The sequence below is a fragment of the Eublepharis macularius genome, chromosome 7 (assembly GCF_028583425.1).
Source record: "Eublepharis macularius isolate TG4126 chromosome 7, MPM_Emac_v1.0, whole genome shotgun sequence".
NCBI classification, from domain to species: domain Eukaryota; kingdom Metazoa; phylum Chordata; class Lepidosauria; order Squamata; family Eublepharidae; genus Eublepharis; species Eublepharis macularius.
The window spans coordinates 73,966,826-73,994,410 of NC_072796.1; the positions used below are offsets into that span (position 1 = coordinate 73,966,826).

The 27,585-nt window shown below is 43.5% G+C and overlaps 1 protein-coding gene across 1 annotated transcript in view; it reads right to left on the minus strand.

Annotated features, from left to right (window-relative positions):
* Positions 1–770: 770 nt before the first annotated feature.
* Positions 771–27,585, minus strand: part of ABHD3 (abhydrolase domain containing 3, phospholipase) — a 39,906-nt gene continuing 13,091 nt past the window's right edge. The window contains exons 5-9 of the mRNA XM_054984598.1: positions 16,249–16,361; positions 14,891–15,064; positions 3,079–3,127; positions 2,834–2,999; positions 771–1,590 (exon numbers count right to left, since the gene is read on the minus strand). Coding sequence (XP_054840573.1) covers positions 1,412–1,590; positions 2,834–2,999; positions 3,079–3,127; positions 14,891–15,064; positions 16,249–16,361 — 681 coding nt within the window. The 3' untranslated portion in view covers positions 771–1,411. The remainder of the gene's footprint in view (positions 1,591–2,833; positions 3,000–3,078; positions 3,128–14,890; positions 15,065–16,248; positions 16,362–27,585) is intronic.

Genomic DNA, 27,585 nt, shown 5'->3' on the forward strand with positions numbered 1-27,585 from the left:
ATACAAGCATTTCAGACAGCTACATGGTGCAATCTAGGTACCTCCGCTTAATTCCATGTGTATGGTGGAGGGCTGGTTTTACACAAACCAGCTCTCTCTTTTATCTTCACAACCTCCCTGTGAGTTAAGTTAGACTGAGGATGTTTGACTTGTTCGAGGACACTCAATGAGATATGAACCTGGGTTCTTCTGATCCCATACTCTAAACCACTAAACCACACTCCATCCCAGGCTAAATCCTGCTGCTGAAAAACTTCTAGGCCTTGAGAATCTCTGTTAAGAATGCAGTCCTGGCCAGTCTGGCTCCAAAAGCAACCTAAAAATGACACATTTAGGGATTAAGGAGCAATTCCAAGCAAGTCTACCTGGAAGTAAGTCAAATGTACTCAGTAGGCTTTACTCCCAAGCAGTCTTGGGTACTAGGGGAGAAAATAGAAGAAAGGTCAATTGATAGTTCTTTTAGTTCTTTGATGGCAAATAGTTTAGAAAATCAATTATCTAAGGATTTATTAAAAATCTGTTAAAATAATAAAGATTTGCAATTTTTTTTACATATTGAAAATATTTCAAAGGTAATTCCACTTCCAGCTGTATAGGAAATAAGACTGCAGATACTCCAGGGGCATTGTTCAAACTGAATCAGTTTTACCATAAACTTAACAGTTCTGGTTGATTGCTGCCTAATGAGTAGCTAAGTTTTCTTTATATGAAATAGAAATACACAGACACAAATATTCACCAAGCCACATATAAAGATTAAATAAAATGTGTTGCTTTAAAAATGTAGTTTATTTCCCTTCAGTGTTTCAACATAAAACAGCTGGCAGAAATAAAAGCACCAATGTTAAAAAAGTAAGACATACATGGCTTAGACAAAAAAATAACAATGCTGTAAATGTAATCATCGTAGAGAAATAATAAGTATAATCAGCAGTACTAGTGCAGTACATGATTAAAGTTAAAAATGGCTTTGAACCACTATTTATATTACTTTTTAAAGTTTATATTGCATTTCCTCCATTAAATCCCTCCAAAGGAAACCCATTTGTGAGTTACAATGGAGTTGCCTTTTGTAATGTTAAGTGCACATGAACAAGTCATCAGAACAAATATTCGTATATAGAAAAAATCTTTAAAATTTTTACAAACCTGAGACTATCTGTTTGCTTAATGGTTTTTGGTTACGCGCCATTTCATGTGAGTAAAGTGCTCTTTTGATTTAAGGTTATATGTACAAGGTATATTAAAACAAAAAGTAATATTACTGCAAAGTATCTAAACAAAATTATGCTTTTTGCTCCTAATCATGGACATCATCTATTTGTTGTCTTATTGCTAACTCATGTGCAGTAAGTTTAATCACCCTGTTCATAAAATGCTGCTGTGCTGCAATCGTGGTCCTGCTAAGTTGCTACATATTAAGGATTTTGCTTCCATGCTCAAACACAGCTTCAACAAACTGCTTGAAGATTCTGTCCATGTACGTGCATTTTCTTGGCCACAATCCTTCCAGAAAACCAATATGGCCTCCACAAGAAGTAAGGACCAAAGCCACGTTTGGATTTTTTTTTGCCATTTCTACTGGTATAGCTAAAAGGAGGGGAAAGTGTAAGTTTCCATTCCAACATTTTTCTCTCAGAATTAAGTATCCTGTAACTTCATAGAAGCTAACAGCAATATATGTAAACAATGCTGCTTTACATTTAAAAACAATTCTTTAAATGTTATTTGCTAGTTCACCAGTTTTTCTAGGTAAACAATACAGTTTTTTGGCACTTGGGCCAAAAATTTTGCCAAAGCATACTGTATAGGGTTGTGGGTGTAATACCTGTTACATTTTTAACTATTTGCATTTTAAACCAATGGCATATTGGTTTTTAATCTTTTACAGGACTTCAGGATGTCTAATTTCTTTCATTCTCTCCTATTACTCCAAGATATGACAAAATATTCTTTCAGTAAAGTGGCTTCTGCCCTTAGTTAGCCCTTCCTTCCCAGAAAGCCTAAAAGTAGGTTAAATTAACATTAAATGTCATTAAGGTAACATTTATGTGGCAACTGATAAGAAAAGTTCTTTTGTACACGTGTGCAGGACAAATATTGGGCTTAGCATGGTAGGCTATCTGCTGAGACCCAAGGCCCAGCAGGTGGCCTATCACTGAGCTGTGATGCTTTGCTAATCTGCCCTCGTTAAGAAAACAGGAGTTTGCCCCAAGGTGCCCTGTGACGTTGCAGGGTTCTGTTTCCTGACAGGAGTAGCAACAGTTTATTCATGTGACAACTGCATTCCAATGACTCCCCCCTCTCCCAGGAGATTGCGATATCACAGTGGCCTCGTCTTCCATTTTCTGATGAGAAGGATGTTGGGGGAATGCAGCTGAAAGAGCTACACTCACCTGTGGGAGCTGCGTTCCAATTCCTTGTCTCTTACCAGAGCTCACCCTTCAGAAAATGGGAGACCAAATGCATTTCAGAGATCCCTTGGGCAATCTTCCATTCTCTGATCCTAGAGACACTTGAAGGAATGAAGCAGTGATTCTCTCCTTCTCTTTAGCTTCACCAACTCCAGAGAACTAGGTAGGTTGGGGAGGGGGTATTTGTGTGTGTAAGGAAGGCAAAGATTGAGAGAGGGTAAGACACGTGGCATGTGGGGGGGGGATACTGGCAGTCACCTTGCCTAGGTCCTCCCAAAATCTGGAGTTGATCCTGCATGAGTGCTCTTGTCTACAACCTCAGATACAGTATCCTTCCAGTCTCAGCAAAGTGCCTATTGTCTTCTGTATTTAAACATTATGGGAGACTGGGGGGAAAAAAACCCCACACAACAGCTTACCATGACTGGGTGAGAAAACATCGTCCATAGAATTTAAACACAACACTGGAATTCCAACTGTCTCCAGTCTACGAAATGGACTAGCATCTGCATAGTAATCATCAACCGTAGAATAGCCAAAAATGACTGAAGTGAATTGTTTATCAAACTCCCTGATGCTCTTAGCCTGAATTTAAGAAAATTATTTCTGTTAAGAGTTTGTGAAACCAAATATGAAATGAAAAACATATAGTTAGTTCTCATACCTTCAAGACAAGATTTATATTACACAGCTTTCCAAACATTTCCTGATGTCTGTAACAATAAACAAATATATAAATAAAGGGGTAGTCTTAAAATTGGATCAAAATACTACAACGTTATTTGCAAAAATAAATTGAGTAAAACAACTATTTATAACCTAGGTCATATTAACCTAAAAAGGCTGAAGCATCTGCACACAAAGTTGCACCAGAACCCCTTCTGCATGGACCAATTTTGTTGGTTCAGTTCCCATACCACAAAGGTTTTTTTGTGATCACCTGCACCCAATTTGCTGCCATGAATAGTCACTCCGGTCACTATACGGCTTTTCTGCGGCTTTCCTGAGAGTGCTTATACCCCAACTTAAAAAAAAAATGGCTTTGCGGTTGACTGTTTCCCTGTGCATACCCTTTATTCCATTTTTAGTGTTCTGCCCTCTTCCCCCTGCCGTCCGGCTCCCTACCAGTCCAGTGCATTGTGATTGGCTACTCATGTCTATCCAGCCCCTCCTTTCCATCTCCCCTCCCCTCGGTCCTTTAAAAAAAAAAATTCTCTTTTTATCCCATGATGGAGAAACAGGTGCTTGAAGGTGGCAGGAATGGAGCTTTGCAGCAATGCATTGCCGCTCCGATGAGATCACTTAAAAATAAAATTCCTTTAAAGAATATTATTTCTCTTTGTTTCTGGGAAAGAACATTTCCTTGTTTGTGCAAATGATTCAAATCCATGCCCTCTATTGTTTCCACTGTTTGGCCGGCTAATAGGTGATTCTCACAGCCAATTATATGTGGAGTTCCTTAAAAGGAAAAAGTGGAACACAGGTGAATCAACAAAGCAGGATTAACAAAAGGAGGGGTGGAGAGTAGAGATGGGCACGAACCAGAAAAAATGAACTGTGCAGTTTGTGGTTCGTCACATTTCATGAACCACGAACTTTCACGAACCTGCCCCGGTTTGTGAACAGGTTTGTTTGGTTTGTAAAAACGCTACATCCAGGTCAGCAAATCATCACTTCTGGGCCAGTAGAAGCTCTGCAGGAAGTCCATCCCCTGTTGCCTAAGAAACTGATTGATCGGTGCCAGGCTGTCTGCAGTGACAAACCAAAAACCGAACCAAATGAACCAGCCTAAAGTTCGTGCCAGTTCATCATAAATGGCCTCTGACGAACCACTGGTTCGTGAACCACAAACCAGCCTGGTTCATCATGAACTTTGGTTTGTTTTTCAGTTCGTGCCCATCTCTACTGGAGAGTGGAATCCAAGAAATAGATTGATCTAGCGCTCCAGTGATGCATCAGTTAAGCGCATGTGCAAAAAGGAAAAAGGAAGAAAGGGCTGGCGTTGTGAAGTTGCAAATGATGGCAATGGTGATGACAACAATAATTCATGATCCTGACTCATTTTAGCACAGTGCGGACTAAAAAAATAAAGGGTGCCACACTGACCAAACATGAGAGGTGCAAACGGCCACATACAAGCTGATTCCATGCCTTTGGCTTGACTACAGTGTGTCCGGGGTCTGGGCCCCAGCCCCCAGACTTGCCAGGAGGGAGCAGTGGGAGGCAACCGGGAGGCAGTGGCCCTACCACCCCAGCCAGCAACCAGGTCCAGAACCTGCCCACTCCAGGGGGAAGAGGCGAAAGGCCCAAGCCTCAGAGGGCTGGGGGGAGCAGGGGGAGACCAGCCAGTCCCACCCTCCAGGGGGAAGAGAGGGGGCTAAGCAGGACAAAGGCAAAGGGCCAAGGCAGGGGGAACAGGGACCCAGCAACAGCCCAAACAGAGCCCTTACCTGCCGAGAAGCAGCCACTACAGCCCAGAGCCACACCCTGGCTAGAGGACAGCAGCCTGGCTCAGGAGGTGCTAGGAGCCAAGCCCCTCCAGGTGGAGCTGCCACAGGCATTCTGGGGGAGGAGATGAATAGTCCCGCCCAGCATCAATGAGCAGGCAGCCCAGAAGCTGGCCAGGGCAGCTCCTCGCAAGCAAGGCCAGGCATGCTCAGCAGCACAGAAGCCGGCTGGGGCAGCTCCTCGTGAGCAAGGCCAAGGAGACCTCAGCTGGGGATGGCTCGCATTCAACCCCACCCTGCCAGCAAGGCAAGGAAGCCAAGAAGGGATTAGTGGTAGGAGGGAAACACCTGAGGGAAGGCACAGCTGGGCCAAATCAGGAGAGGGAACAGGCCTAGAAGGAGGGCAGAGCGGAGAAAGGAAACCCTATATAAGGTGGCTAGGAAGAGCTCTGAGGTGGTGGGTGTGAGTAAGGAGTGATGGTGTGGAGTGAGAGCAGAGCAGTGCAAGAGTGGAGGCTTGGAGGAGAGTTCTGGGAGAAGTAGATGATGGAGGACGCAGAGGGTAAGCAGGCCAGGTTGAGCAGGCCAGCGAGTGGACTGAGAGGGAGTCTGGGTGATGTATACCGCCCCTCCTTCCACAGAGCAGGGTCCTGCAGTATCCCTGGCGCCCCTCTGATGTCAGGGCCGGCCCAGCTGGGGCCCTGCTCAGTGGTGGCAGCGACAAGCCCTGACACAGTGAAAGTAAGGAGTTATGTCCCCAGTGCAGAAGGGGCTTAGGTGGGTCTGGCTGAATGTGACCAGTTGAGCAAAGCCAGCTCAAAACAAGGGCTTCACTGATGTGGTTAAACTCAGGCTGATCACTGTGGGGCCTGTTTCCACACATACATAGAGATGTTCATGTGACCTGCAGCCAACTCTGACCATTATACGTTTATTCCATATTTCACAAACTTATGAGCAGCTATTTGAGTATAAACAACAACCAGAACATATTTCAATGGAGCCGTGCTAGAGCTCACTTTTACTTCCGGCGCAAATCTGTTTAAAGTTCATACGAGGAGACAGTCACATTTGAAGAATTTTGTATATTTAAGTCCTGTGTAATTTAAGTACAATCAATCTGAGTCAATATAAAGAAATCAATAGAGAGTTTCATATTTAACGATAACATTCTTTATTGCAACCTGTATGTTTTCCAGCTACATCATCCTCATAATCAGAAACACAAGGAGCTTTAATGGAAACTAATTATTCTTTTAGTAGTGAAAGGGCACTGTCCCCTTGCTGTTGAAACAAGGGAAGAATTAAGCTTTAAAGATGAGCTGATTTTCTCCCTTGGAATTCTTCCCGTGCTAATAGGCAGCTTAATCCTTAGGTCTAGTGGGTATCGCTAGAAGGTACATTGCTAAACCCATGCAGTTCTGGGTTCTGGGTTGCTAAACCCATGTCAGTTCTTGGCAGTGCTTGGATGGGATCTCTCTTGGAAACCCTATGCATATCTCCTTGAATTTTTTAAGCCAAAGGCAGACAGGATAAAAATGTAGGAGTTATTCTGCAAACCTCCTCCTTTAATTTTCTGTCCTGCCCAGATCCTAGCATTGCTGTCCTAAAACAGAATTACGCCCTCCTAAGTCCACAGACTCAGTGGAGTCAGAATGGTGTGACTCTGCATGGTATGGCTGCTAATATGTATCTTGGTATTTCAGATGAGAGCTTGCCCAAGGCCACCTACCGAATTCAAGGCTGAACAGAAACAGACACCGCCTAGCCCACAGCTCATGCTTATCGCTATTATGCTACACGAGGTCACATATGAAAAGAGAAGACTGGCATTTAAGAATGCAAAGTTGTTGGGTGAATGACTTATGATTTTTGATTATGATAATATTTAGCAGAGTAGAGCTTTGCACAGCATATAAAGAATCACAGAGACGTGTTCAGCTTCTAAAATAATGTTTACTACATAAAGGATAAAATAAAGGTTACATTGGTGGTAAAATAAAGAAGAGCTAACTAGCTTCAACATCCTTACATGCTGGAGGTAACTGTGTAACAGACTGGTAGGCAATGGCGTCCTGGACAAAGGAAAGAATGTTAATTGCCCCCAATAAACCTGGTCAGCCAATAATTGATCCTAGATTAGTTCATTAGGCATGCAACTCCCCTTTACCCTGACAGGAACAGTTACTTGACACTTAACTGGCCTCATGCTAGTTAATTATGCCTAGCTAAGACAGAAACAGATTAACCCTTTCATGACAGAAGTGAATGACATGTGCAAATCCCAACACCCCTTCTCATGTGTTAGTAACTGAAGTCATGAAGGTTCATCTTCTCTCGCAGGTGCTCGAACTTCACTCTCACTAGCGGCTTGGTGAGAATGTCAGCAACCATTTCTTCCGAAGGGCAATACTTGAGATCAATTACTCCTTGTTGCTGCTTCTCCCGAACGGAGTGATATCTGACAGCGATGTGCTTGCTTCTGGCCTTGATGCTCTCACCTTTGGATAAGGCAATGCAAGCTTGGTTGTCTTCAAATAGAGTTATAGGTTTAGGTTCATCTACGCCAAAGTCCTTCAGCAGGTTGATGATCCACTCAAGTTCATCACAGGCTTGTGCAGCAGATGTGTATTCTGCCTCTGTGGTAGATTTGGCAACTAAAGATTGTTTCTGGCTTGTCCAGCTGATCAGGCTTTCTCCATAGAAGAATAGATATCCACTGGTTGATTTGAAGTCAGCTTGGTTTTCTCCCCAGTCGGCATCCATGTATCCAACTAGCCTTGGGTTGTCACAGGCTGAAATCTTTAGTTTCAAGTCAGCTGTTCCTATGAGATATCTGGTAAGCCTTTTGACAGCGTTCATGTCATGATGGTTGGGCGAATTTGTCTTTCTGCATAGGATCCCAACCACCGCAGATATGTCAGGTCTTGACACTGTACTCAAATAGAGAAGTTTGCCAATTGCTTCTCTGTATTGTTTGTTGCTTTCAAGTAGCATTCCATCTGTGAGCTTGAGGTAACATGGTTCAATTGGTATGGTCACTCCTTTTGCATTTTCCAGTTCCAGAAATTCTGCAAGATCTTTGATTTTGTGTTTCTGGTTTAGAAGGAAACTCCCACTTTCTGTTCTCTCAATTTGGATCCCAAGATAATGTTTTAATTCTCCTAGCTGTTTTACTTTCACCCTTTTGTATAGCTTCTCAGCAATTTCATTTGCATGTTCTCTGTTCTTACAGCATAGGATCAAATCATCTACAAACACAAGAACATACTCAAATTGTCCATTCTTTAGTCTTGAAAATAGGCAAGGTTCTGCCTTTCCTTGTTGAAATCCTTGTTGCTTTAGTAGTTCAGATAGCTTCTCATTCCATGATCTCCCTGCTTGGCACAAACCATAGAGACTTTTGTTGAGTTTGCATACAAGGTTCTCTTCTCCTTTCCTCTTGAATCCATCTGGCTGAGTCATGTAGATTTCCTCGGTTAAGTCTCCATTGAGAAATGCTGTTTTGATGTCCAGATGTTCAGCATACATCCTTCTTGATGCAGCTATGCTTAGCAGGGTCCTGATTGATGTGTACTTCACAACAGGTGCAAAAATTTCAGTGAAGTCAGTCCCTGGTTGTTGTGTAAATCCTTTAGCCACTAGGCGCGCCTTGTATTTATCAATGCTTCCATCAGTGTTGTATTTCACCTTGAACACCCATTTGCATCCGATGGCTTTTCTTTCAGGTGGCAACTCAGTGAGTGTCCATGTGTGATTGCTTTGTAAGGATTCATATTCCTCATGTGCTGCTTCCATCCATTTGTTTCTCTCATGGATAGGCATTTCTGTCATCTCCTTCAAAGTAGAGGGCTCACATACAGGTTGCATACTTGCACAGGATTCAAATCTTTGTGGTGGCACTCCTTTGTTGATTCTTTGTGAACTTCTCACAGTGGTCTCAGTCTCCTCTGGCCTGGCATCTCCTGCTTCCCCTTCTGATTCCAGGGTTCCTGCCTCCCCTTCTGATAGTGGAGCCTCTTCTTGATGCTGCTCCTGTGGGTTGGCATCTTGGGCAGGTAGCCTTGTGACCAAATCAGTAAAAGAGACCTCTTCAGCTTCCAGGCTGGCTTCTACTGTGGAGTCCTTCTCAGGAGCTTGAAAAATGCCACTTTCATCAAAGGAAATCACATTGGTTATTTTAACAGAGAATGTGTCAGGATCCATAATTTTAAATCCCTTTCCATTGGGTACATACCCAACAAGAATTCCCAGTTCTGCCTTGGGATCAAGCTTCCCTCTCTTTTGGGCAGGAATGTGTGCAAATGCCTTTGCTCCAAACACTCTGAGATGTCTGAGTCCTGCTTTTCTTCCAAACCACATCTCAAATGGAGTTTTCCCTGTAGCGTTTGTTGGAACTCTATTATAAAGATAAGCCGCTGTAATTACAGCTTCTGCCCAGCAGGTCCAGCCTGAAACAATAAGCACAGGCTTGTCTCTAATAGACAATAGTCTATTAATAGTCCAGCCTGAAACAATAAGCACAGGCTTGTCTCTAATAGACTTCGATTGAAGCGCTCTACTGCCCCATTCTGTTGAGGAGAGTATATTACACTTGTTTCATGCATTATTCCTTCCTCCTCCAAGAACCTTTGGAACTCACTGACACAATATTCAGTTCCATTGTCAGCAAACAACACTTCTGGAGCTTTGTTAAACTTATTTCTCAGAATGGCAACATAGTTTTTGAATTTTTCCAGCACTTGGCTCTTAGATTTCAGTACATAAACAAATGCATATCTTGTTGCAGCATCCAGAAAACTCACAACATACTTATGTCCTCCAAGAGAGGTCTTAATTGGTCCAATCACATCTGAATACACTTTCTCCGATGGCTTTTCAACTGGATAGGTTTGCTTCTTGCTATATCTAGGAGCAGTACCTTTTGCCTTGGCACAAATTGAGCATCCATTTCTCAAAAGACCACAATCAATAATATCAATTCCAGAGCCTTTCAACAATTTCTGAATAGAATCAAAGCTTCGATGCCCTGATTTAAAATGATAGGAAGCTAGACATTTTGTGTGAGGACAGTCATTCAGCTTTGCTTGGCACACTGGGAAAGTTAATTCCTTCAGGTAAAAACAGTCTCCTAATTTTTGTGCCTTTATCTCAACATCTACTTTAGGATTATAAATGCTGAAGACATCTCCTTTAATTGAAAATCCAATTCCACTCTTTAACATCTTTCCAAGAGATAGAATGTTCTGATCTGCCTTTGGAGCATACATACAATTTTCCAGAGCTATTTCTATTATCTCTCCATTAACATCCATGACTTTTATTGACACTGTTCCAGTCCGATGGTTGTTGGGGGTTTTCCGGGCTGTATTGCCGTGGTCTTGGCATTGTAGTTCCTGACGTTTCGCCAGCAGCTGTGGCTGGCATCTTCAGAGGTGTAGCACCAAAAGACAGAGATCTCTCAGTGTCACAGTGTGGAAAAGATGTAGGTCATTTGTATCTACTCAGGAGGGGTGGGGTTGAGCTGAGTCATTCTGTAAGAGTTTCCCAGGGTGTGGAATGCTAATGGCGGGAGGCTTCACTGTAACCTGAGGAGGTTCTTTTGCATATGGATTGGTGCTTGATGTGCTAATCTTCTCTGCAGGGCTATTGTCGGGTGTGGAGTGTTTTGTTGGCCTGGTGTTTTTCAGAACTGGAGCCCATGCTCTGTTCATTCTTAAGGTTTCTTCTTTCCTGTTGAAGTTTTGCTTATGCTTGTGAATTTCAAAGGCTTCCCTGTGCAGTCTGACAAAGTAGTTGGAAGTGTTGTCCAGTATTTTGGTGTCCTGGAATAAGATACTGTGCCCTGTTTGAGTTAGGCTATGTTCAGCCACTGCTGATTTTTCAGGCTGTCCAAGTCTGCAGTGTCTTTCATGTTCTTTTATTCTTGTCTGGATGCTACGCTTTGTGGTCCCGATGTAAACTTGTCCACAGCTGCAGGGTATACGGTATACTCCTGCAGAGGTGAGGGGGTCTCTGCTGTCTTTTGCTGATCGTAGCATCTGTTGTATTTTTCGGGTGGGTCTGAATACTGCTTGAAGGTTATGCTTTTCCATAAGCTTTCCCATCTGATCAGTAATTCCTTTGATATATGGCAAAAACACTTTTCCTGTAGGTGACTGTTTTTCCTTGGTTGTTTGATTCATCCTGGGTTTGATTGCTCTTCGGATTTCATTTCTGGAGTAGCCATTTGCCTGAAGTGCGTGGTTTAGATGATTAATTTCCTCATTGAGAAAGCGCGGCTCACATATCCGTCTTGCACGATCCACTAATGTTTTCATTATGCCTCTTTTCTGTCGGGGGTGGTGATTGGAGTTTTTGTGTAAGTACCGATCAGTGTGAGTTGGTTTCCTGTAGACCTTGTGACCTAACTGAAAGTTTGCTTTGCGGATGACCAAGGTATCCAGGAATGAGAGTTTTCCCTCACTTTCTTTCTCCATTGTGAATTGTATGTTCAGGTGGATGTTGTTGAGATGATTCAAAAACTCCCTCAATTCTTCCTCCCCATGGCTCCAAATGATGAATGTATCATCCACAAACCGGAACCATACACTGGGTTTGTGGGGTGCTGATTCTAGAGCTGTTTTTTCAAAATGTTCCATGTAGAAGTTTGCTATAACTGGGCTGAGTGGGCTCCCCATGGCCACCCCATCCGTCTGTTCATAGAATTCTATGAACAGACGGATGGGGTGGCCATGGGGAGCCCACTCAGCCCAGTTATAGCAAACTTCTACATGGAACATTTTGAAAAAACAGCTCTAGAATCAGCACCCCACAAACCCAGTGTATGGTTCCGGTTTGTGGATGATACATTCATCATTTGGAGCCATGGGGAGGAAGAATTGAGGGAGTTTTTGAATCATCTCAACAACATCCACCTGAACATACAATTCACAATGGAGAAAGAAAGTGAGGGAAAACTCTCATTCCTGGATACCTTGGTCATCCGCAAAGCAAACTTTCAGTTAGGTCACAAGGTCTACAGGAAACCAACTCACACTGATCGGTACTTACACAAAAACTCCAATCACCACCCCCGACAGAAAAGAGGCATAATGAAAACATTAGTGGATCGTGCAAGACGGATATGTGAGCCGCGCTTTCTCAATGAGGAAATTAATCATCTAAACCACGCACTTCAGGCAAATGGCTACTCCAGAAATGAAATCCGAAGAGCAATCAAACCCAGGATGAATCAAACAACCAAGGAAAAACAGTCACCTACAGGAAAAGTGTTTTTGCCATATATCAAAGGAATTACTGATCAGATGGGAAAGCTTATGGAAAAGCATAACCTTCAAGCAGTATTCAGACCCACCCGAAAAATACAACAGATGCTACGATCAGCAAAAGACAGCAGAGACCCCCTCACCTCTGCAGGAGTATACCGTATACCCTGCAGCTGTGGACAAGTTTACATCGGGACCACAAAGCGTAGCATCCAGACAAGAATAAAAGAACATGAAAGACACTGCAGACTTGGACAGCCTGAAAAATCAGCAGTGGCTGAACATAGCCTAACTCAAACAGGGCACAGTATCTTATTCCAGGACACCAAAATACTGGACAACACTTCCAACTACTTTGTCAGACTGCACAGGGAAGCCATTGAAATTCACAAGCATAAGCAAAACTTCAACAGGAAAGAAGAAACCTTAAGAATGAACAGAGCATGGGCTCCAGTTCTGAAAAACACCAGGCCAACAAAACACTCCACACCCGACAATAGCCCTGCAGAGAAGATTAGCACATCAAGCACCAATCCATATGCAAAAGAACCTCCTCAGGTTACAGTGAAGCCTCCCGCCATTAGCATTCCACACCCTGGGAAACTCTTACAGAATGACTCAGCTCAACCCCACCCCTCCTGAGTAGATACAAATGACCTACATCTTTTCCACACTGTGACACTGAGAGATCTCTGTCTTTTGGTGCTACACCTCTGAAGATGCCAGCCACAGCTGCTGGCGAAACGTCAGGAACTACAATGCCAAGACCACGGCAATACAGCCCGGAAAACCCCCAACAACCATCGTTCTCCGGCCGTGAAAGCCTTCGACAATACACTGTTCCAGTCCCTTCAATCTTTAATGCTGATCCATCTGCTAAGGTCATACTGTGCTTAAATCCTTCATCCAAGCTTTCAAAATAATCCCTTTTTGAAGTTAAGTGGAAGGAGCTCCCACTATCGAGCATCCAAAAGCTTTTCATATTAAAATTATCATTTGAAATCATGCAAGAAAACTTTCTATGAGGATTTTGTTTAGCACTACGTGGGAATCTTTTCGTCCCATCAGATTGATCAGCTTCTCTTTGTTCTCTAGGGACCGCATGTTCAGCAGGGGATTCTCTTTGTCTTTGGCGTGCTCTACAGTATTTGGCATAGTGCCCCCTCTTGTGGCAAAAATCACACACTACGGCCTTTCTGTCAGATACTTTAAGAGCTCTCATGCCTTGTGTGGAGTCTCGGATGGACCTCCTCCGAGCTTCATCTCTCAGTGAATTCAAAACATACGATAGCTCCACATCACCTTTTGTTTCTAAGACAGTGATATGGCTGGAATAAGATTCTGGCAAACTATTGTATATTGTAGCAGTAATCTCATGGAGTTGAACAACAGCTCCAGCAGCTCTCAGCTCATTGACTAACGACATTACATGATTCAGATGAGCATCCATATCTCCCCCTTCAGGCAACTTAAGAGTTATACAGCCGTCTTCTTAAGAATTGCATCTGGCTGTTTGTTCTCTGCCCATGCCTTTCCTCTAGAGCCTCCCACAGACCTTTCCCTGTGCTGGCATTGATAGTCAGAGGAGCGTCCCTTTTGTTCAGGGTAGGGAGCATTGTGGCTCTTGAGAGATCACATGGCTGAGATCATGCACATCTAGGGCACACAATACACTTGCTCGCCATTTGAGATAATTATCTTCCTCCAATTTAGGAATAGAAAAAGGGATGGATTTGATCTCACCAACTTGCAGTTCTCTTGCTTCTCCCATCGGGGCTTCATTTTCCCTTGGGGTTGCACTCGTCCCAGCAGCTTGACCAGTATTCATCGTTCTGTTTGAACGGCAGGGCTGGTGGTTCCTTTGAAGTGCAGATAGATCCTGTCTGCCTTTTGGCTGATGCAAACAAAGGTATTCACTCTCTGGCTGTCCCACACGGAGCACTGGCACAGAGAGCGTTCTGCAGTTTGCAAGTCCAAAAAGGAGCATAGGGGGGAAAAGTCTGCTTGCCCTTTCAAGCTGAAAACACACAATGCTGTGATTAACAAAGGCTGGCGTCCGTAACCTTTGTTGGGTGAATGACTTATGATTTTTGATTATGATAATATTTAGCAGAGTAGAGCTTTGCACAGCATATAAAGAATCACAGAGACATGTGTTCAGCTTCTAACATAATGTTTACTACATAAAGGATAAAATAATAAAGGTTACACTGGTGGTAAAATAAAGAAGAGCTAACTAGCTTCCTCATCCTTACATGCTGGAGGTAACTGTGTAACAGACTGGTGGGCAATGGCGTCCTGGACAAAGGAAAGAATGTTAATTGCCCCCAATAAACCTGGTCAGCCAATAATCGATCCTAGATTAGTTCATTAGGCATGCAACTCCTCCTATACCCTGACGGGAACAGTTACTCGACACTTAACTGGCCTCATGCTAATTAATTATGCCTAGCTAAGACAGAAACAGATTAACCCCTTCATGACAGAAGTGAATGACACGTGCAAATCCCAACAAAAGTTTTATGTTGCAGTCCTTGACAGCGTACAATGTATGCTGGTTGACCAAATGCTTTTTTTAGAATGAAAAAAGTCAATCTAATTTGAAACATGTTTTATGCCTGGTACATCTATTTTATAAATATTAAGGGGGAAGTTACTTGTTAAATCAAGTCATCATTAACATGTATCACAACAGACTTACTTTTATACTAACACACTGTGGTCTTTTAAAACTGATTGGAGGGTTTGACGGTTGACTCACCTAATAACAGAAGATTGTAGACAGCTGGTTAAATAATAATTAAAGAGAAGCCAGTTCACAGGTTTTTCCAATGAGTCTATAGAATCAAAAACATTCCATCCTGCTGAAAATACTGCAGCTGCCTTCAGTGGTGTTTTGGTATCAACTTTGCCCAAATAGTTTACAAGAAGCATGCTACAAACAAGAGAGAAAATAAATTATTCAAATGATCATGCTTATGGATGCATATTTCTGTGGCACTTCTACTCTAAAAGACAAGAATCCTTGGCAAGGCAGAGCCAGTGTAACATTATGTTCTTCTGGTACTGGAATATCCTCAAGCATATGAAGTCACAGTATCTGGACATTAATAATCCTGAAACTTGCAACCTGAAGTAACACCTTTTATCCTCCATCTCTCTGGAGGCCACTTCACACATTACAGTTTTAGGTGTACACCTTGGATGTTTAAAAATGGAAACTAAATTTAGCAAACTTGTTTTTGGCCTTTTTTTAATCCAAGAGATTGTTCTGAAAATGAGTATAGAGATAATGGCGCAGCTCTAGCAAATGGAGATGAAAAAATGGTTAGGGATAAGTGTGTTCCATTCAATATGAACTATAAGCCTGAGATGAAGAACAGAGGGGAAAATGAGGGGTGGGGGTGGCTGGTTCAAGGACCAGTGTGGACAGATAGAAGATTGCTGCTGTTACTAGTTTTTTACATTTTTTATCAAATCAAACTTTTAAAAAATGCATTTGATTGTGCGTATCCTGGAAGTCTCTTAATTGCAAGTCCAATCCCTAGTCCCCAAAGGAATATAAAATAATCAGTAACAGACAGTGACTGTCTTTGATTAACAAGCAAAGCCAAACATCTCACCCTATGAGAACAGCTGTGATTATGAAACCAGCTGTGATTATGAAGCCATTTGAAAGGGTCTTTCCTGTCAGAATCCTTGTGATGTCTAATCATAAGATGTGGTCAGTATAAGAGTGTCCCACAGTGGCACTTCACTCCAGTTGCAGGGCTTCAATTTAAACTGACTTGCACTTTCAGTCTCTCCTAGCACCTGCCAGCAAAAGTTATTTATTTCAGTTATTAGATCACTTTGACAGGCAATGCAAAAACTTGCCTGTGATTATCAGTAAGCACAATCGATCGTGGAGAAGAGCCACCTGTCCCAGACCACTTTTTAAAAAGTGCCTACTCTTCACCTCTTACTGTTGCAATAAAAAGTACTATCGGGACAAAAAATGAGACAGCACATTTTCCACTGAGCCTGCATTACACAAGAAGAATCCTTAATTAGTGCATTTGCAAATTTATAATGACTGGAGATCTATGCTAGCAGAATGTCTCTGACGTAACTACTTACCCTCCCATAGAAACACCTGCTGCCATAAATGAGGCTGAGGAGTACAAACTGTGTATATGATGAATAACAGCTTCCAAATCCTCTGTATTAGAAGCACAATATGTCCTTGGTGTCTGTAAGGAGTCCAAAGTGGAAAAGAACATAATAAACATTTGGTTTTTCCTTAAATTAAGACCAAACCAAAGAAGTACCAGAATGGTTTATGTACTATCAAGACAAAAGATAACATAAACCCCAGGATATGTCTAAACATTTAACAAGTTAACAGCTAAGATTTCAAATCTACATAATTTGGGGCATGAAATACACTACTAATATTTTACCAAACAACTTGCAAAACTCTTACCATGCAATGAAATCCTGGTAACAATATAGAACTATACTTCATTCAATAGACTTACCATGTATATTTGTGCTTACGCTTATGAACTGGATTGCAAATAAATCTTTACAGTTGATGCAACAATCATGCGCTAGCATAATATTACACACACATCCACCACCAACTAAAAACACTGCATTAATGCAGTACAACAGGTAAGCGCTACCACAATAGTGGTGCCATCTCTAGAAGCATCCAAAGCAGCCAAGTTATGCAAAACATGGAAGCTGGGTAAAAATGGCCTGGGGGAGGATTTACAGAGAAAAGGATTGGTTAAGCATTGGTTCTTCCCACTCTCCCTTCCCAGTAAGTGTACCACATTCCTATTATCTCTGCAAAACTAAGATTAGGACCATGCATTTGCTCAGATGATGTCTAGGTCTGTATTAAGTACGTGCCATGAGCTATGGCTGTGTTAAGATTTGAATTGGGGACTCTTAAGTCTCCAGCTCATGATCAGCTCCAATGTGCCATACCATTGGGTTGAATTCAGCAAAAGATTGTCGATATCTTCTATTTTCCCATCCCTGCAGCCAGTCCTTTCTAAATCTGGGAAAATGTATTCCTGAGGGTTTAACCCACATGGAGTAATAGCCAGACAGTTTGGTAGGTGGCACTGAAGAGGACAAAGGGAAAGAAATTGGGGAGTTCTGTTGATGAAAGAGACAGGAAGGGCAATCTTATCCCTTCACTCTCCCCACTGCAGCCTCCTAACCCACACAACTATTAATCCACCTGAATCCTGCAAATGCTACTGAGAGGGGAAATTGGGGGATATTCATGATCGTCAGCACCTCCCACTGATGTATCACTAGATACAAACCACTGCATTTTTATGTACTAAGCAAATTGTTTTTTTCTAAGCACAAATAACACATTAGTAAATTTAAGTTACTCATACCTGTTCTCAAGCGATATCCATATTCAGACTATAATGCAAGTGTATGTATATTAACTTGGTAGTAAATACAACTAAATTCAGTGTGACTTCTGCAGAAACTGGTGCATGTTCATAGGCTATATGTTATATCTAACATATCTCTCTTGTTAATATCATGGGTTTAATGGTAAAATGGTACAGCGCAACAATTCAGTTCTCATCTAGCAAAGAAAATTCCTTGAGGGAGCATTCTATCTTTTGAAACTTAGGCTTTTTGGAGGATAAAACTGCTGTCTTTGAATGTATTTGAATGACAAACAAAATGCTAGTAAATCATTTAAACAAGTACTGAATGCATCTATAGACAATACTGAGCTTTTTGTATTCCAGTGACAGTTGTTGAAGCAGTCATGAATGAAAAAGCATCCTCTTAGACAGATTTTCCAGGTTCTATGGAAAGTGCTGTTGAGCCTGTTTTCCACAGCTGGTGTGTGCTGAAGAACAGAAGCAGTTTTAAATACATTTGTATGAACAAGTATTGTAAATATGATTTGAAATCATTGAGTTCAGAGTTAAGCATTTAAGGCTATACAATATGTAATACAAGTGGAGAACCTACAAAGACTTGTGGGGGTCACTTCATTTTCCTCTTCCCAACACTATTTCCTCTACCTCTCCTCCCTGCCCCATATCCTCTCCTCTCCCTCTGCTTCTTTCTCTTCTTCCCACTCACCAACCAGCTTGCATCATTCTCTTTATGTTATTGTAATGATTTAAGGTTTTAAGTCTGTGTTTCTTTAAATGCTTGGTAAGTTGCAGAAAAACAAGGGGGGATGTGTGAGTGAGTAAGATGATTGGTTGGTGACTGAGAGTGTATGGAAGGAGCTAAGAAGTATGTGGAAAGAGTCCACAGTTAACAGTCTGAGCAGTCCTGATTAGAATACCATATACTGCTGTGAAAAGGCATTAAGTTTCTAAGAGAAAAGTAGGACAAATTAAGAACTAGAGGAGTCAAATCCTAATATTGTCAGAGTATTATAAGAGTGTGAGAGGAAGAAGCTGACAGAAACCTGAGCTAAAAAGGGAGAGATTAACAGCAAAATTTGAACAAAGTACATTCTCAAGAGAAAGGAGGATTTGAGAGAGATGAATGATTGTGAAATGGCAACCCTAGTGAACTTTTGAGGGGAAGATTGGGAGGGGCATTTGACCTCAGGACATGTTCAATGACTACCAATAGCAACTGCAGACTGTTTAGAATGTGGGGGGGGGGGGTGAGGCTCAATCAGGCCGCATATACAAATGACCTTGAAAGTCTGGCCCAATCAGGGAAGAGTGGCCGAGCTGGCAGCGGCGCAAGCAGGCAGCAGCCTGCCAGTCACACTGGGAAGCTGGATCCCTTTGGGAAAACACATTTTACCCCTTTTTACCCCCTTAGGGGGCAAATTTTTTAAAATCCCTTCTTAGTGGGTGTTTACATCATGAAAAGAATGTTCTTCCCAAATTACATGTTTCCAGGTCCAGGGGTTTGGGCTGGGCGTTGATGAGTCAGGACATTTGTCTTTATAATATATAGACTAGCTTGATGTCTGTGCTTCACTATGGTATTTAACTACTTTAAATCCAGTTATAATATTTATGGGTCTGACACTTCCGCCCAAATTAGGTACAACCGGCAGGGTCAATTAACTCCAAGTTTTCAAACCGATAAAGGTGTGAAACAAGGTTGTTTGCTGGCTCCATCCTTATTTAATCTATTCATTAATGACATGATTCCATTTGTGAAATCACATACCAGACACCCCCCTTATCTAGCAAATACTCCAATTTCGATTCTTTTATACGCAGACGATGCTCTCCTTATCTCCAAAACAGAACTAGGTTTAAAATCACTAATTAGCACATTTATCACATATTGTAATAATGAGGAACTTAAAGTTAATTATGCTAAATCAAAAGTCCTGAGATTTTCCAGGTCCTTCCATAACGGCCCCAAATCGATAAGAGTACTGGGAGGGGCTTTGGAGAGAGTCCCCTCCTTTAGTTATCTTGGTATCACTTTTAACTACAATCTATCATGGAAACCACATATCCAGGCTGCTCTGAAGGCCGCAAACATTTCATCAATGGCAATTAAAAAATTCTTTTACTCCAAAGGAGCAAAACATATACCAGCAGCCATTAGGATTTTTAATGCTAAGGTTATCCCACAGATACTTTATGGGTGTGGAGTGTGGATTGAAGGTGTATCCGACAACCTTGACACCCCTCTACACACATTTTTGAGGGAGATAGCGGCAGTCCCGAGATGCGTAGCAGGTACTGCACTTAGGGTGGAATTCGCCCAACCCTCAATTGAGAAGAGAGCATGGATTACAGCCTTTAAGTTGTTCTGGAACAAGGAAATTTACAAGGACAATTCAGGGAAAGTAGGTTTTGCACATTTGATCTCGCAGGATACCTATAAGAGTAGCCGAACTAATTTAATTAACCAGAAACTAAAAATTCTGGATATTGATATAACATCTTTACAGACAAATGAGGCCCTCAGAGTTATAAAATTAAAACTAAAGGATCTCGATTACAGCAGTACTCTCCAGAGAGCCAGACGTACATGTTCGGGCTTATCCCTGGGACCTTCACCCCCAGAGGCTATTCCATCTTATTGCTATTCTTTAAAGATTCCAGCTCAACACAGAGCCTTCACATTGGCTAGACTTAACTCCTTCCCCTCTAAAGTGCTTTCTGGTCGTTTCTCTGGACTCCCTTATTCTGAACGAGTTTGTGACTGTGGACAAGGAAAGTTAGAGACCCTGGATCATATAATCGTTTTTTGCCCTAAGTGGAGTAAGGAAAGACAGAGATTTATTATTCCTATTATGTTAAAAGAAAAGCTTCCCTTCCTTCCTTGGGCAATCTCAGTGTTATTGTCTGATAACTTTCCTGACAATCAAACCTCTGCTATAGTGGCTTTCTTTTTAGCCATGGTGATAAAGAAACAAGATTTTCATGAGTTTAGATAGTTTTAAAGTGATAATGACGAGTTATGTCTATGTGAATTGGGTATGTTCAAGTGTACAGTTCATATTTTGTTGGTGTTTGTATGGCTTATGGCTTCGGCCGGAAAAGCAATAAACATATTATTATTATATTTATGGGTATGTAACATTTTTTGGTTTGTGGGGTGTTTTTTTTAGTTAGTTTTGTAGTATAATAGCATAGTACCCGAGCTTCACAAAGGTGTTTGAATAAAGCGAAGCATGTTGACGCCGAAAACTGATGGAAGTGATTTCGAAATGTAACATTTATTGAAGAGATTTTAAAAGGAAAAGATTGTAGTGCAATAAATAAAGTTAAAAATACATACAACCTTTTTTTTCTACTGAAGGATCTGTTTGTAGACCTCATCAGTGGTTTTTCCCTCAGGTGCTAGGATCACCAGGCTGCTGAGTGAGCTCACTCTGGAGCAGGCCACATAGAACTACACATGTGAGAAGCAGTCCTCCCTCAAGTCAATTCCTGCCACCTTCAGTATCTGCCCCTGGGACTTGTTGATCGTTATAGCAAAGCAAACCTTGAATGGGAACTGCAGTCACTTGAACTCAAAAGAGGTTATCTGATGGCATGAATGGTATGCGTGGTATGAACACCGACCCCCTTGAGCACTGCCAGTGAACAATGTGGTCTCAATGATGTTCCTGTGGAGGGCTTTCACTCACAGTTTGGTGCCATTGCAGAGTTTGGGTGGGCTGAGGTTCTGGAGCAGCATCACTGGAGCCCCCACTTTGAGGAGAAGCTTGTGGGCTGAGAAGCCAGGAGGATTAAACATGTTGAGGAACTCCACAGGGTAGTGGACCGCTTCATCCATTTGCACCACTGAGTCCACAGATCTGTACTCCATTTCTGCCCCTTCGAGGAAGTTGTGTTTCATTAATGCTGGCAGCCTTGTCATTCTTGGGGTTCAGAAGTCCATGGACTTCTCTGTGATAGTAGCAATATCAGGGTGTACCGTGGCTGTTAGGTCTGCTGCTAGGGTCATCGCTACTGTGCCCAGGCCTGCAGAGATGGCCACCTTTCCCTTGGACTCGGGATACTCTCCATCCCCTATTTTTAGTACGGGTTCAGAGAATTCCTCAGTGGACACCTCGCCTCTCAAGTGAACCCTCATGCTCTTTCTTAGTGAGAGTTTCCTGATGAAGGGCCACAGATATGATGCCTTGACACACACAATAACCTAGTCAACTTGAGTTCCCCTTGGGACTACTGGTAGAGTCTGTCGGAAGTCTCCAGCCAGCAGCATAGTGACTCTCCCATCACTCTCTCATTGGCCCTGACATCTTTGAGGGTTATGCTCAGTGCCTCAAAACACCCTTTATGTGCCATGGTGCTCTCATCCCAAACACTGAGTGTAGAGTTCCGCAGCACTTGGGCCATGTTGCTTTATTTTGAGAAGCTGAACAGGGGTGTTTCTGCATGGATGAGGTTAAGAGGTAGCGAAGGATCATATGCCATGCCTGAGTAAGCCCTGACCTACCATGGAAATGAACGCCTCTCTACTAGTCTTCCAGGATTGCTTTGCTCGTAGAGAGACTTTGCTGCTCTGTGCACCTCGAGGTGCTGGTACTTGGCCACTGCTGCTCAGTGCACTGCAGGAGTAGGATGTACATATCTAAGTTGCTGCCTCCTTTTAGTGTCGGTGAACTTTGAACGACATCTGCCAGAAGGCTTCTTGGCAGCAGTAAGAGATGATGGCTGTGAGAGGTGTGAGGTGGAGTTGGACAGAGGGAGGGGTGGTGTGGTGGGGACTTTGGCAGGTTCATGTGAGAGGTTTGCATTAAAATGGCCCCTAGAAAGGTCGTGCACCATCTTCCCATGAATACTGAAAAACTGTTGCCATACTGACTTTTATATAAAATCCCTATTCAGGAGTCTTGTACTGTCTTTCTTCAACTGTCTGCAGTTTGCCTGACCTGATTTTTACCTCAGAACACAAGAGTTCCACAGCTGACCCATCATGGAGGGGAAGGGTGCAAGCAGGCAGGAGCCAGGCCCCACAGGGAGATTGGCAACCGTAGAGGGGAAGACTGGGAGGTGTATTTTTACCTCAGGACATATTCCCAATAACTCCCAACAGGGAGCATACTCTTTAGAATGTTGGGGTGATGACCAATCAGGCCGCATATGCAAATGACCTCAGGGAAGAGTGGCTGAGTTGGCAGGGGCGAGCGGAGGAAAAGCCTGTCAGCCACACAGGGAAGCTGTATCCCTATGGGAAAACACATTTTACCCCTTTTTACTCTCTTAGGGGGCAAATTTCTTAAAAGCCCTTCTTAGTGAGCCTCTACATCACAAAAGGAATGTTTTCCCCAAATCTCACATTTCTAGGTCCAGGGGTTTGGGCTGGACGTTGATGAGTCAGTCAGGACACCTGTCTTTATATGTATAGATTACCATACAACAGTCTCATCCTCAGGACCACATAGTTCAATTAAGGAGCCCTACAGCTTGGGCACAATACTACGGGAAAGGTCAATTAATTGGATTGGAATTAAATTCCTGGTGGCAGCATTACAGATAGGGTTGCCAGATCCCTTTCCCCTTCTGCTGCATGCATGATGACATCATTTCAGGGAGTGACATCATTGTGCTGACCACCTGAATGCTCCCACACTCCACATGGGTCTGATTTGGCCTCTTTGGGGCCAAAATTGGCTTCAAACAAGTGCAGGAGCACTTGCACGGCTGGTGCGACAACATCACTCCCGGAAATGTCATTGCGCCCCCCTGGGAGCCTGCACACATGTTCCCGGGGTGCCTGCTGGTGGCAGGTGACCTCTGGGTGGCTTGCCACTTCCCACTGATCACTGGCAGATTGGCGGGCAAGGAGGCAAACCCCTGAGAGTTTGCCTGTCACCAGCGCGCACCTGGGAAGCCTAGTTACAAACCTAGTGAGAGAAACAAAAAGAATGTTAAAGAAACACTATATCTAACCACATGATTAAAAGAGAGAGGTCATAACAGCTAGCCTCACAAAGGTGTGTCTCACCCCAAGATCAACCAGCAAGCTTTCATGACAGAGTCTGAACTTTTAACCTGAGTCTCCCTGAGCCTAGTTTGTCAATCTAACCACATTGACTCTCAGCTTGATAATAACTATAATAATAACTGTGCTTATATAACCCTCTCCTAGACAGATTAGTGCCCCACACAGAGGGGTGAACAAAGTCAGTGTTATTATTATCCTCACAATACAGCTAGGGAACTGAGGCTTAGAGGAGGGCTTACCCAATGCCACCTGCTGAGCTCATGGCAGTAGTGGGATTCCAACCAGCAGAATGCTGACTTGCAACCTGACCACTTAACCACCATGCTACAGCAGCTTTCTCCTTCCCTCCATCTGACAGAGTCACCCTGGGAAAAGACTGGCAAAGTTACAGAAATCATACAGTGGTTTATTCACTCTCTCACTAAATAGTTATGAATATAATGGGATTCTTCTTTTAGAATGACATATTATTATTATTATTATTATTAACAACAACATTCAATTTATATACTGCCCTTCAGGACAACTTAATACCCACTCAGAGCAGTTTACAAAGTATGTCATTATTATCCCCACAACAAAACACCCTGTGAGGTGGGTGGGGCTGAGAGAGCTCCAGAGAACTGTGACTAGCCCAAGGTCACCCAGCTGGCTTCAAGTGGAGGAGTGGGGTGTCAGGGCTCGCCGCGTAGGCCACTGGGCGGGGCACTGGCATGCCCACCCTGCCATCAAAGGGGTGGCAGGGATACTGCAGGACCCTGCTCTGTGGAAGGAGGGGCGGTATATCTCACCCAGACTCCCTTGTGGCTGCGCTTCCCTGGCCTTGCTCCTGAGGTGCCAGCATCTGGGCTGCCTGTCCATTGATGCTGGGCGTCGCTGCGCTTCCCTGGCCTTGCTCCTGAGGTGCCAGCATCTGGGCTGTCTGTCCATTGATGCTGGGTGTGGCTGCGCTTCCCTGGCCTTGCTCCTGAGGTGCCAGCATCTGGGCTGTCTGTCCATTGATGCTGGGTGTGGCTGCGCTTCCCTGGCCTTGCTCCTGAGGTGCCAGCATCTGGGCTGCCTGTCCATTGATGCTGGGTGTGGCTGCGCTTCCCTGGCCTTGCTCCTGAGGTGCCAGCATCTGGGCTGTCTGTCCATTGATGCTGGGTGTGGCTGCGCTTCCCTGGCCTTGCTCCTGAGGTGCCAGCATCTGGGCTGCCTGTCCATTGATGCTGGGCGTGGCTGCGCTTCCCTGGCCTTGCTCCTGAGGTGCCAGCATCTGGGCTGTCTGTCCATTGATGCTGGCTGTGGCTGCGCTTCCCTGGCCTTGCTCCTGAGGTGCCAGCATCTGGGCTGCCTGTCCATTGATGCTGGGCATGGCTGTCCTTCCCTGGATGGCTTCCCCCTCTGGCTCTTCCCTTCCCACACTTGCTGCTGGCTGTGTTGTCTTCTCTGGAGCCTTTGGGCCCCCTGACTCTACTGCTGGTGTGCTGTGACTGTTTTACCCTGGACAACTGTCTGTTGAGGCAGCTGGGTGGTTGTCTCCCGGGGGTCTCCCGTCCTTTTCTCCAGGTAAGTCCAAGGGCTGGGCTGTGGACCCTGGACACAGGGAATCAAATCTGGCTCTCCAGATTAGAGTCCCGCGCTCTTAACCACTACACCAAACTGACTCTCTTAAATAGTGAGAGGTTAAATTAATCTTGGATTTTTTGGTTTTTCTGTGCTAGATGAGGGTTGCCTAACTCCTGAAAAATTAATATTGGATTTTGAATCTATGGCAAGGGGTAAACGTGCCAACGCCTCAATGAGATTTAATTACTAATCTACTTGCCATAGCAAAATCATCAATAGCATATTTTTGGAAAAAACAGTCTCCACCATCTTTGAACCATTGGTACTCCAGAGTGTGGAATCAGCTCATTATAGATAAAATAACAGACAATTTATCGGCTAATTCCTCGACATCTAACTATTACGAAAAATGGTGGTCTTTCTTAAATTTCATTGACGAAACTGAAACACTTCCTCCCAACCATCTATACAAAGATATATTGAAAGTCTAGCACTATGAACTAAACCAACTATACCAATATACTGCGACTTATTCTTGTGGTATATGAACTACAAATTATAGTAAGCGAGTGTTTTAAATGTTTTTCTTCGAAACCTGCAAGCTTGTATAACCAATATATTACTCCATGTATTTGCAATTTAATGTTTATTGTTATTGTTTCTGTTTATAATTAATAAAAGTTGTTTATTTAAAAAAATTAATCTTGGAATGCTTCTAGATTTAGTGTTGCTGATGGAATCTTTTTATTGATTTATGTTGCTTCATCAACTGTAAACATCTAGAGAACGGTGACCTGACCACTCTTATACATAAACATTGTAATTTCTAGCCTAGGCCACTATAGTCCACTCAATACCAGGAAGCCTTTAAGGAGTGTTTGAATGTTTACTAATGTGGGCTAATGGGGTCATATCATATTCTGTGCTGAGAGAATTGCTGTGGCTCCCAGTGGTTTCCTGGCATAATACGAAGTGTTGGCTTTAATCATTAAAATACTAATCCTCTCATTCCTGTCTGCACTGCAGGAAGCCTCTTTTGCCTCGCATGCCCTGCACCTGCTTAGCCTGTGGGGGGCCTCTGGAGAGCCAGGCAACGGCAGAGAGAAGCGGGCGGGCAGCAGGAGAGGTGCTGGGGAGCCAAGGGAGAGAGCTAAGGGCGTGCGAGGCTTGGGAAGAGAGCTGAAGGCGAGAAGAGGGCTGAGGACATGTGAGGCGCGTGAAGCTTCCTGAGCTGCCCCACCTCCTGCCTGATCTCGCACGGCTCTCGGGTCCAAGACAGGGCTGGAGGGAAGCCAGAGAAGCTGGAAGGGGTGCATTGCCACCCACGGGCGAAGCAGGCATGGAAAGTGTGAGGCATGGGAGGCTTCCTATGCTGCCACCAGTGGGAGCACTCCCAACTGTCTCGGTTACCAACAGCTTTGCCAGCCACTGGTGAAATGGTGTAAGGGGGCTTGGAGCAATGGCAACTGCCAGGGGCTCCCTTGGGCCAGCAGAAGGTGAGCTCCCTGCACCCCACCACCAGCGGACTTTGCTTGTAATAAACATTTGTTGTAAACACTAGCACTCTCTATGCAGGCACTCTCCCTCCAACTCTGCAAGTTGGATTGGTTTTATGTTGTTAGCTATGTGAATTCCTTTGGTAAACTCCAGCACCCAGTGGCTGGGAAGGAGCTGAGCTGCAGTAGTCAGAAAAGACACCTACACTTTCAGGAACCTGACTTGTGTCCACCTTGTGTCAAGCATCACTTGTAGCTTGATTTGTACTAGAGACAGAACCTACTGGCCAGAGATCAAGTGAGTGTCTGTTGTGTGCCTTGCCATTCCTCCTTTTGGGACTGATAAGCTAGGAAGTAAATATGGCAGCAAGGAACAGTTGCCATTGCTGTTTGCTTGACCTCTGGTTGAAATTAGGTTCTTTCACCATCCTGCAGAGGAGAGAGAGGTAAGCAGCAGTGCTGCCACAGCTTCTTGCAGGACAAGCAAAGAAAAGCCATAGCCTGTTTTTTTCTCTCTAGGCAACAAGCAATAGAGAGGTGATGGTGATGAGAAGCTGCAGTAGACATAGGTCAGGACTCAGTAGAGGAGCCTTCCAAACCACTGGGTAGCTGTCAGAGGAATCCACCTCCTGATACTGGTCCTGTTCATTTTAACAATGCAACCCAATTCCCAACTAGACAACAGTCAGCACTGACAATAGTACACCACACGTTACTACAAGTGGATAAATACCTAGGCTGCTCAGCTGCATTGTTTGGGAGGAGGGATTTTATATTTGGCTTCATATTTGTATCAAAGATTTTACTGTAAGTGAACCAGGAAGGACCAGTGTAAAACTTGTGCCTTTCCCCACAACTGCTCAGAGCTTGTCTCTCTCATTTTGAGATATACAGTTAAAAAATACAATTAAAACATTATAACAGTTAGGTGGTTATAACAGTTAGGTGGTGTAAATTAGTGTCTGTTTTGCTCATCGTTATT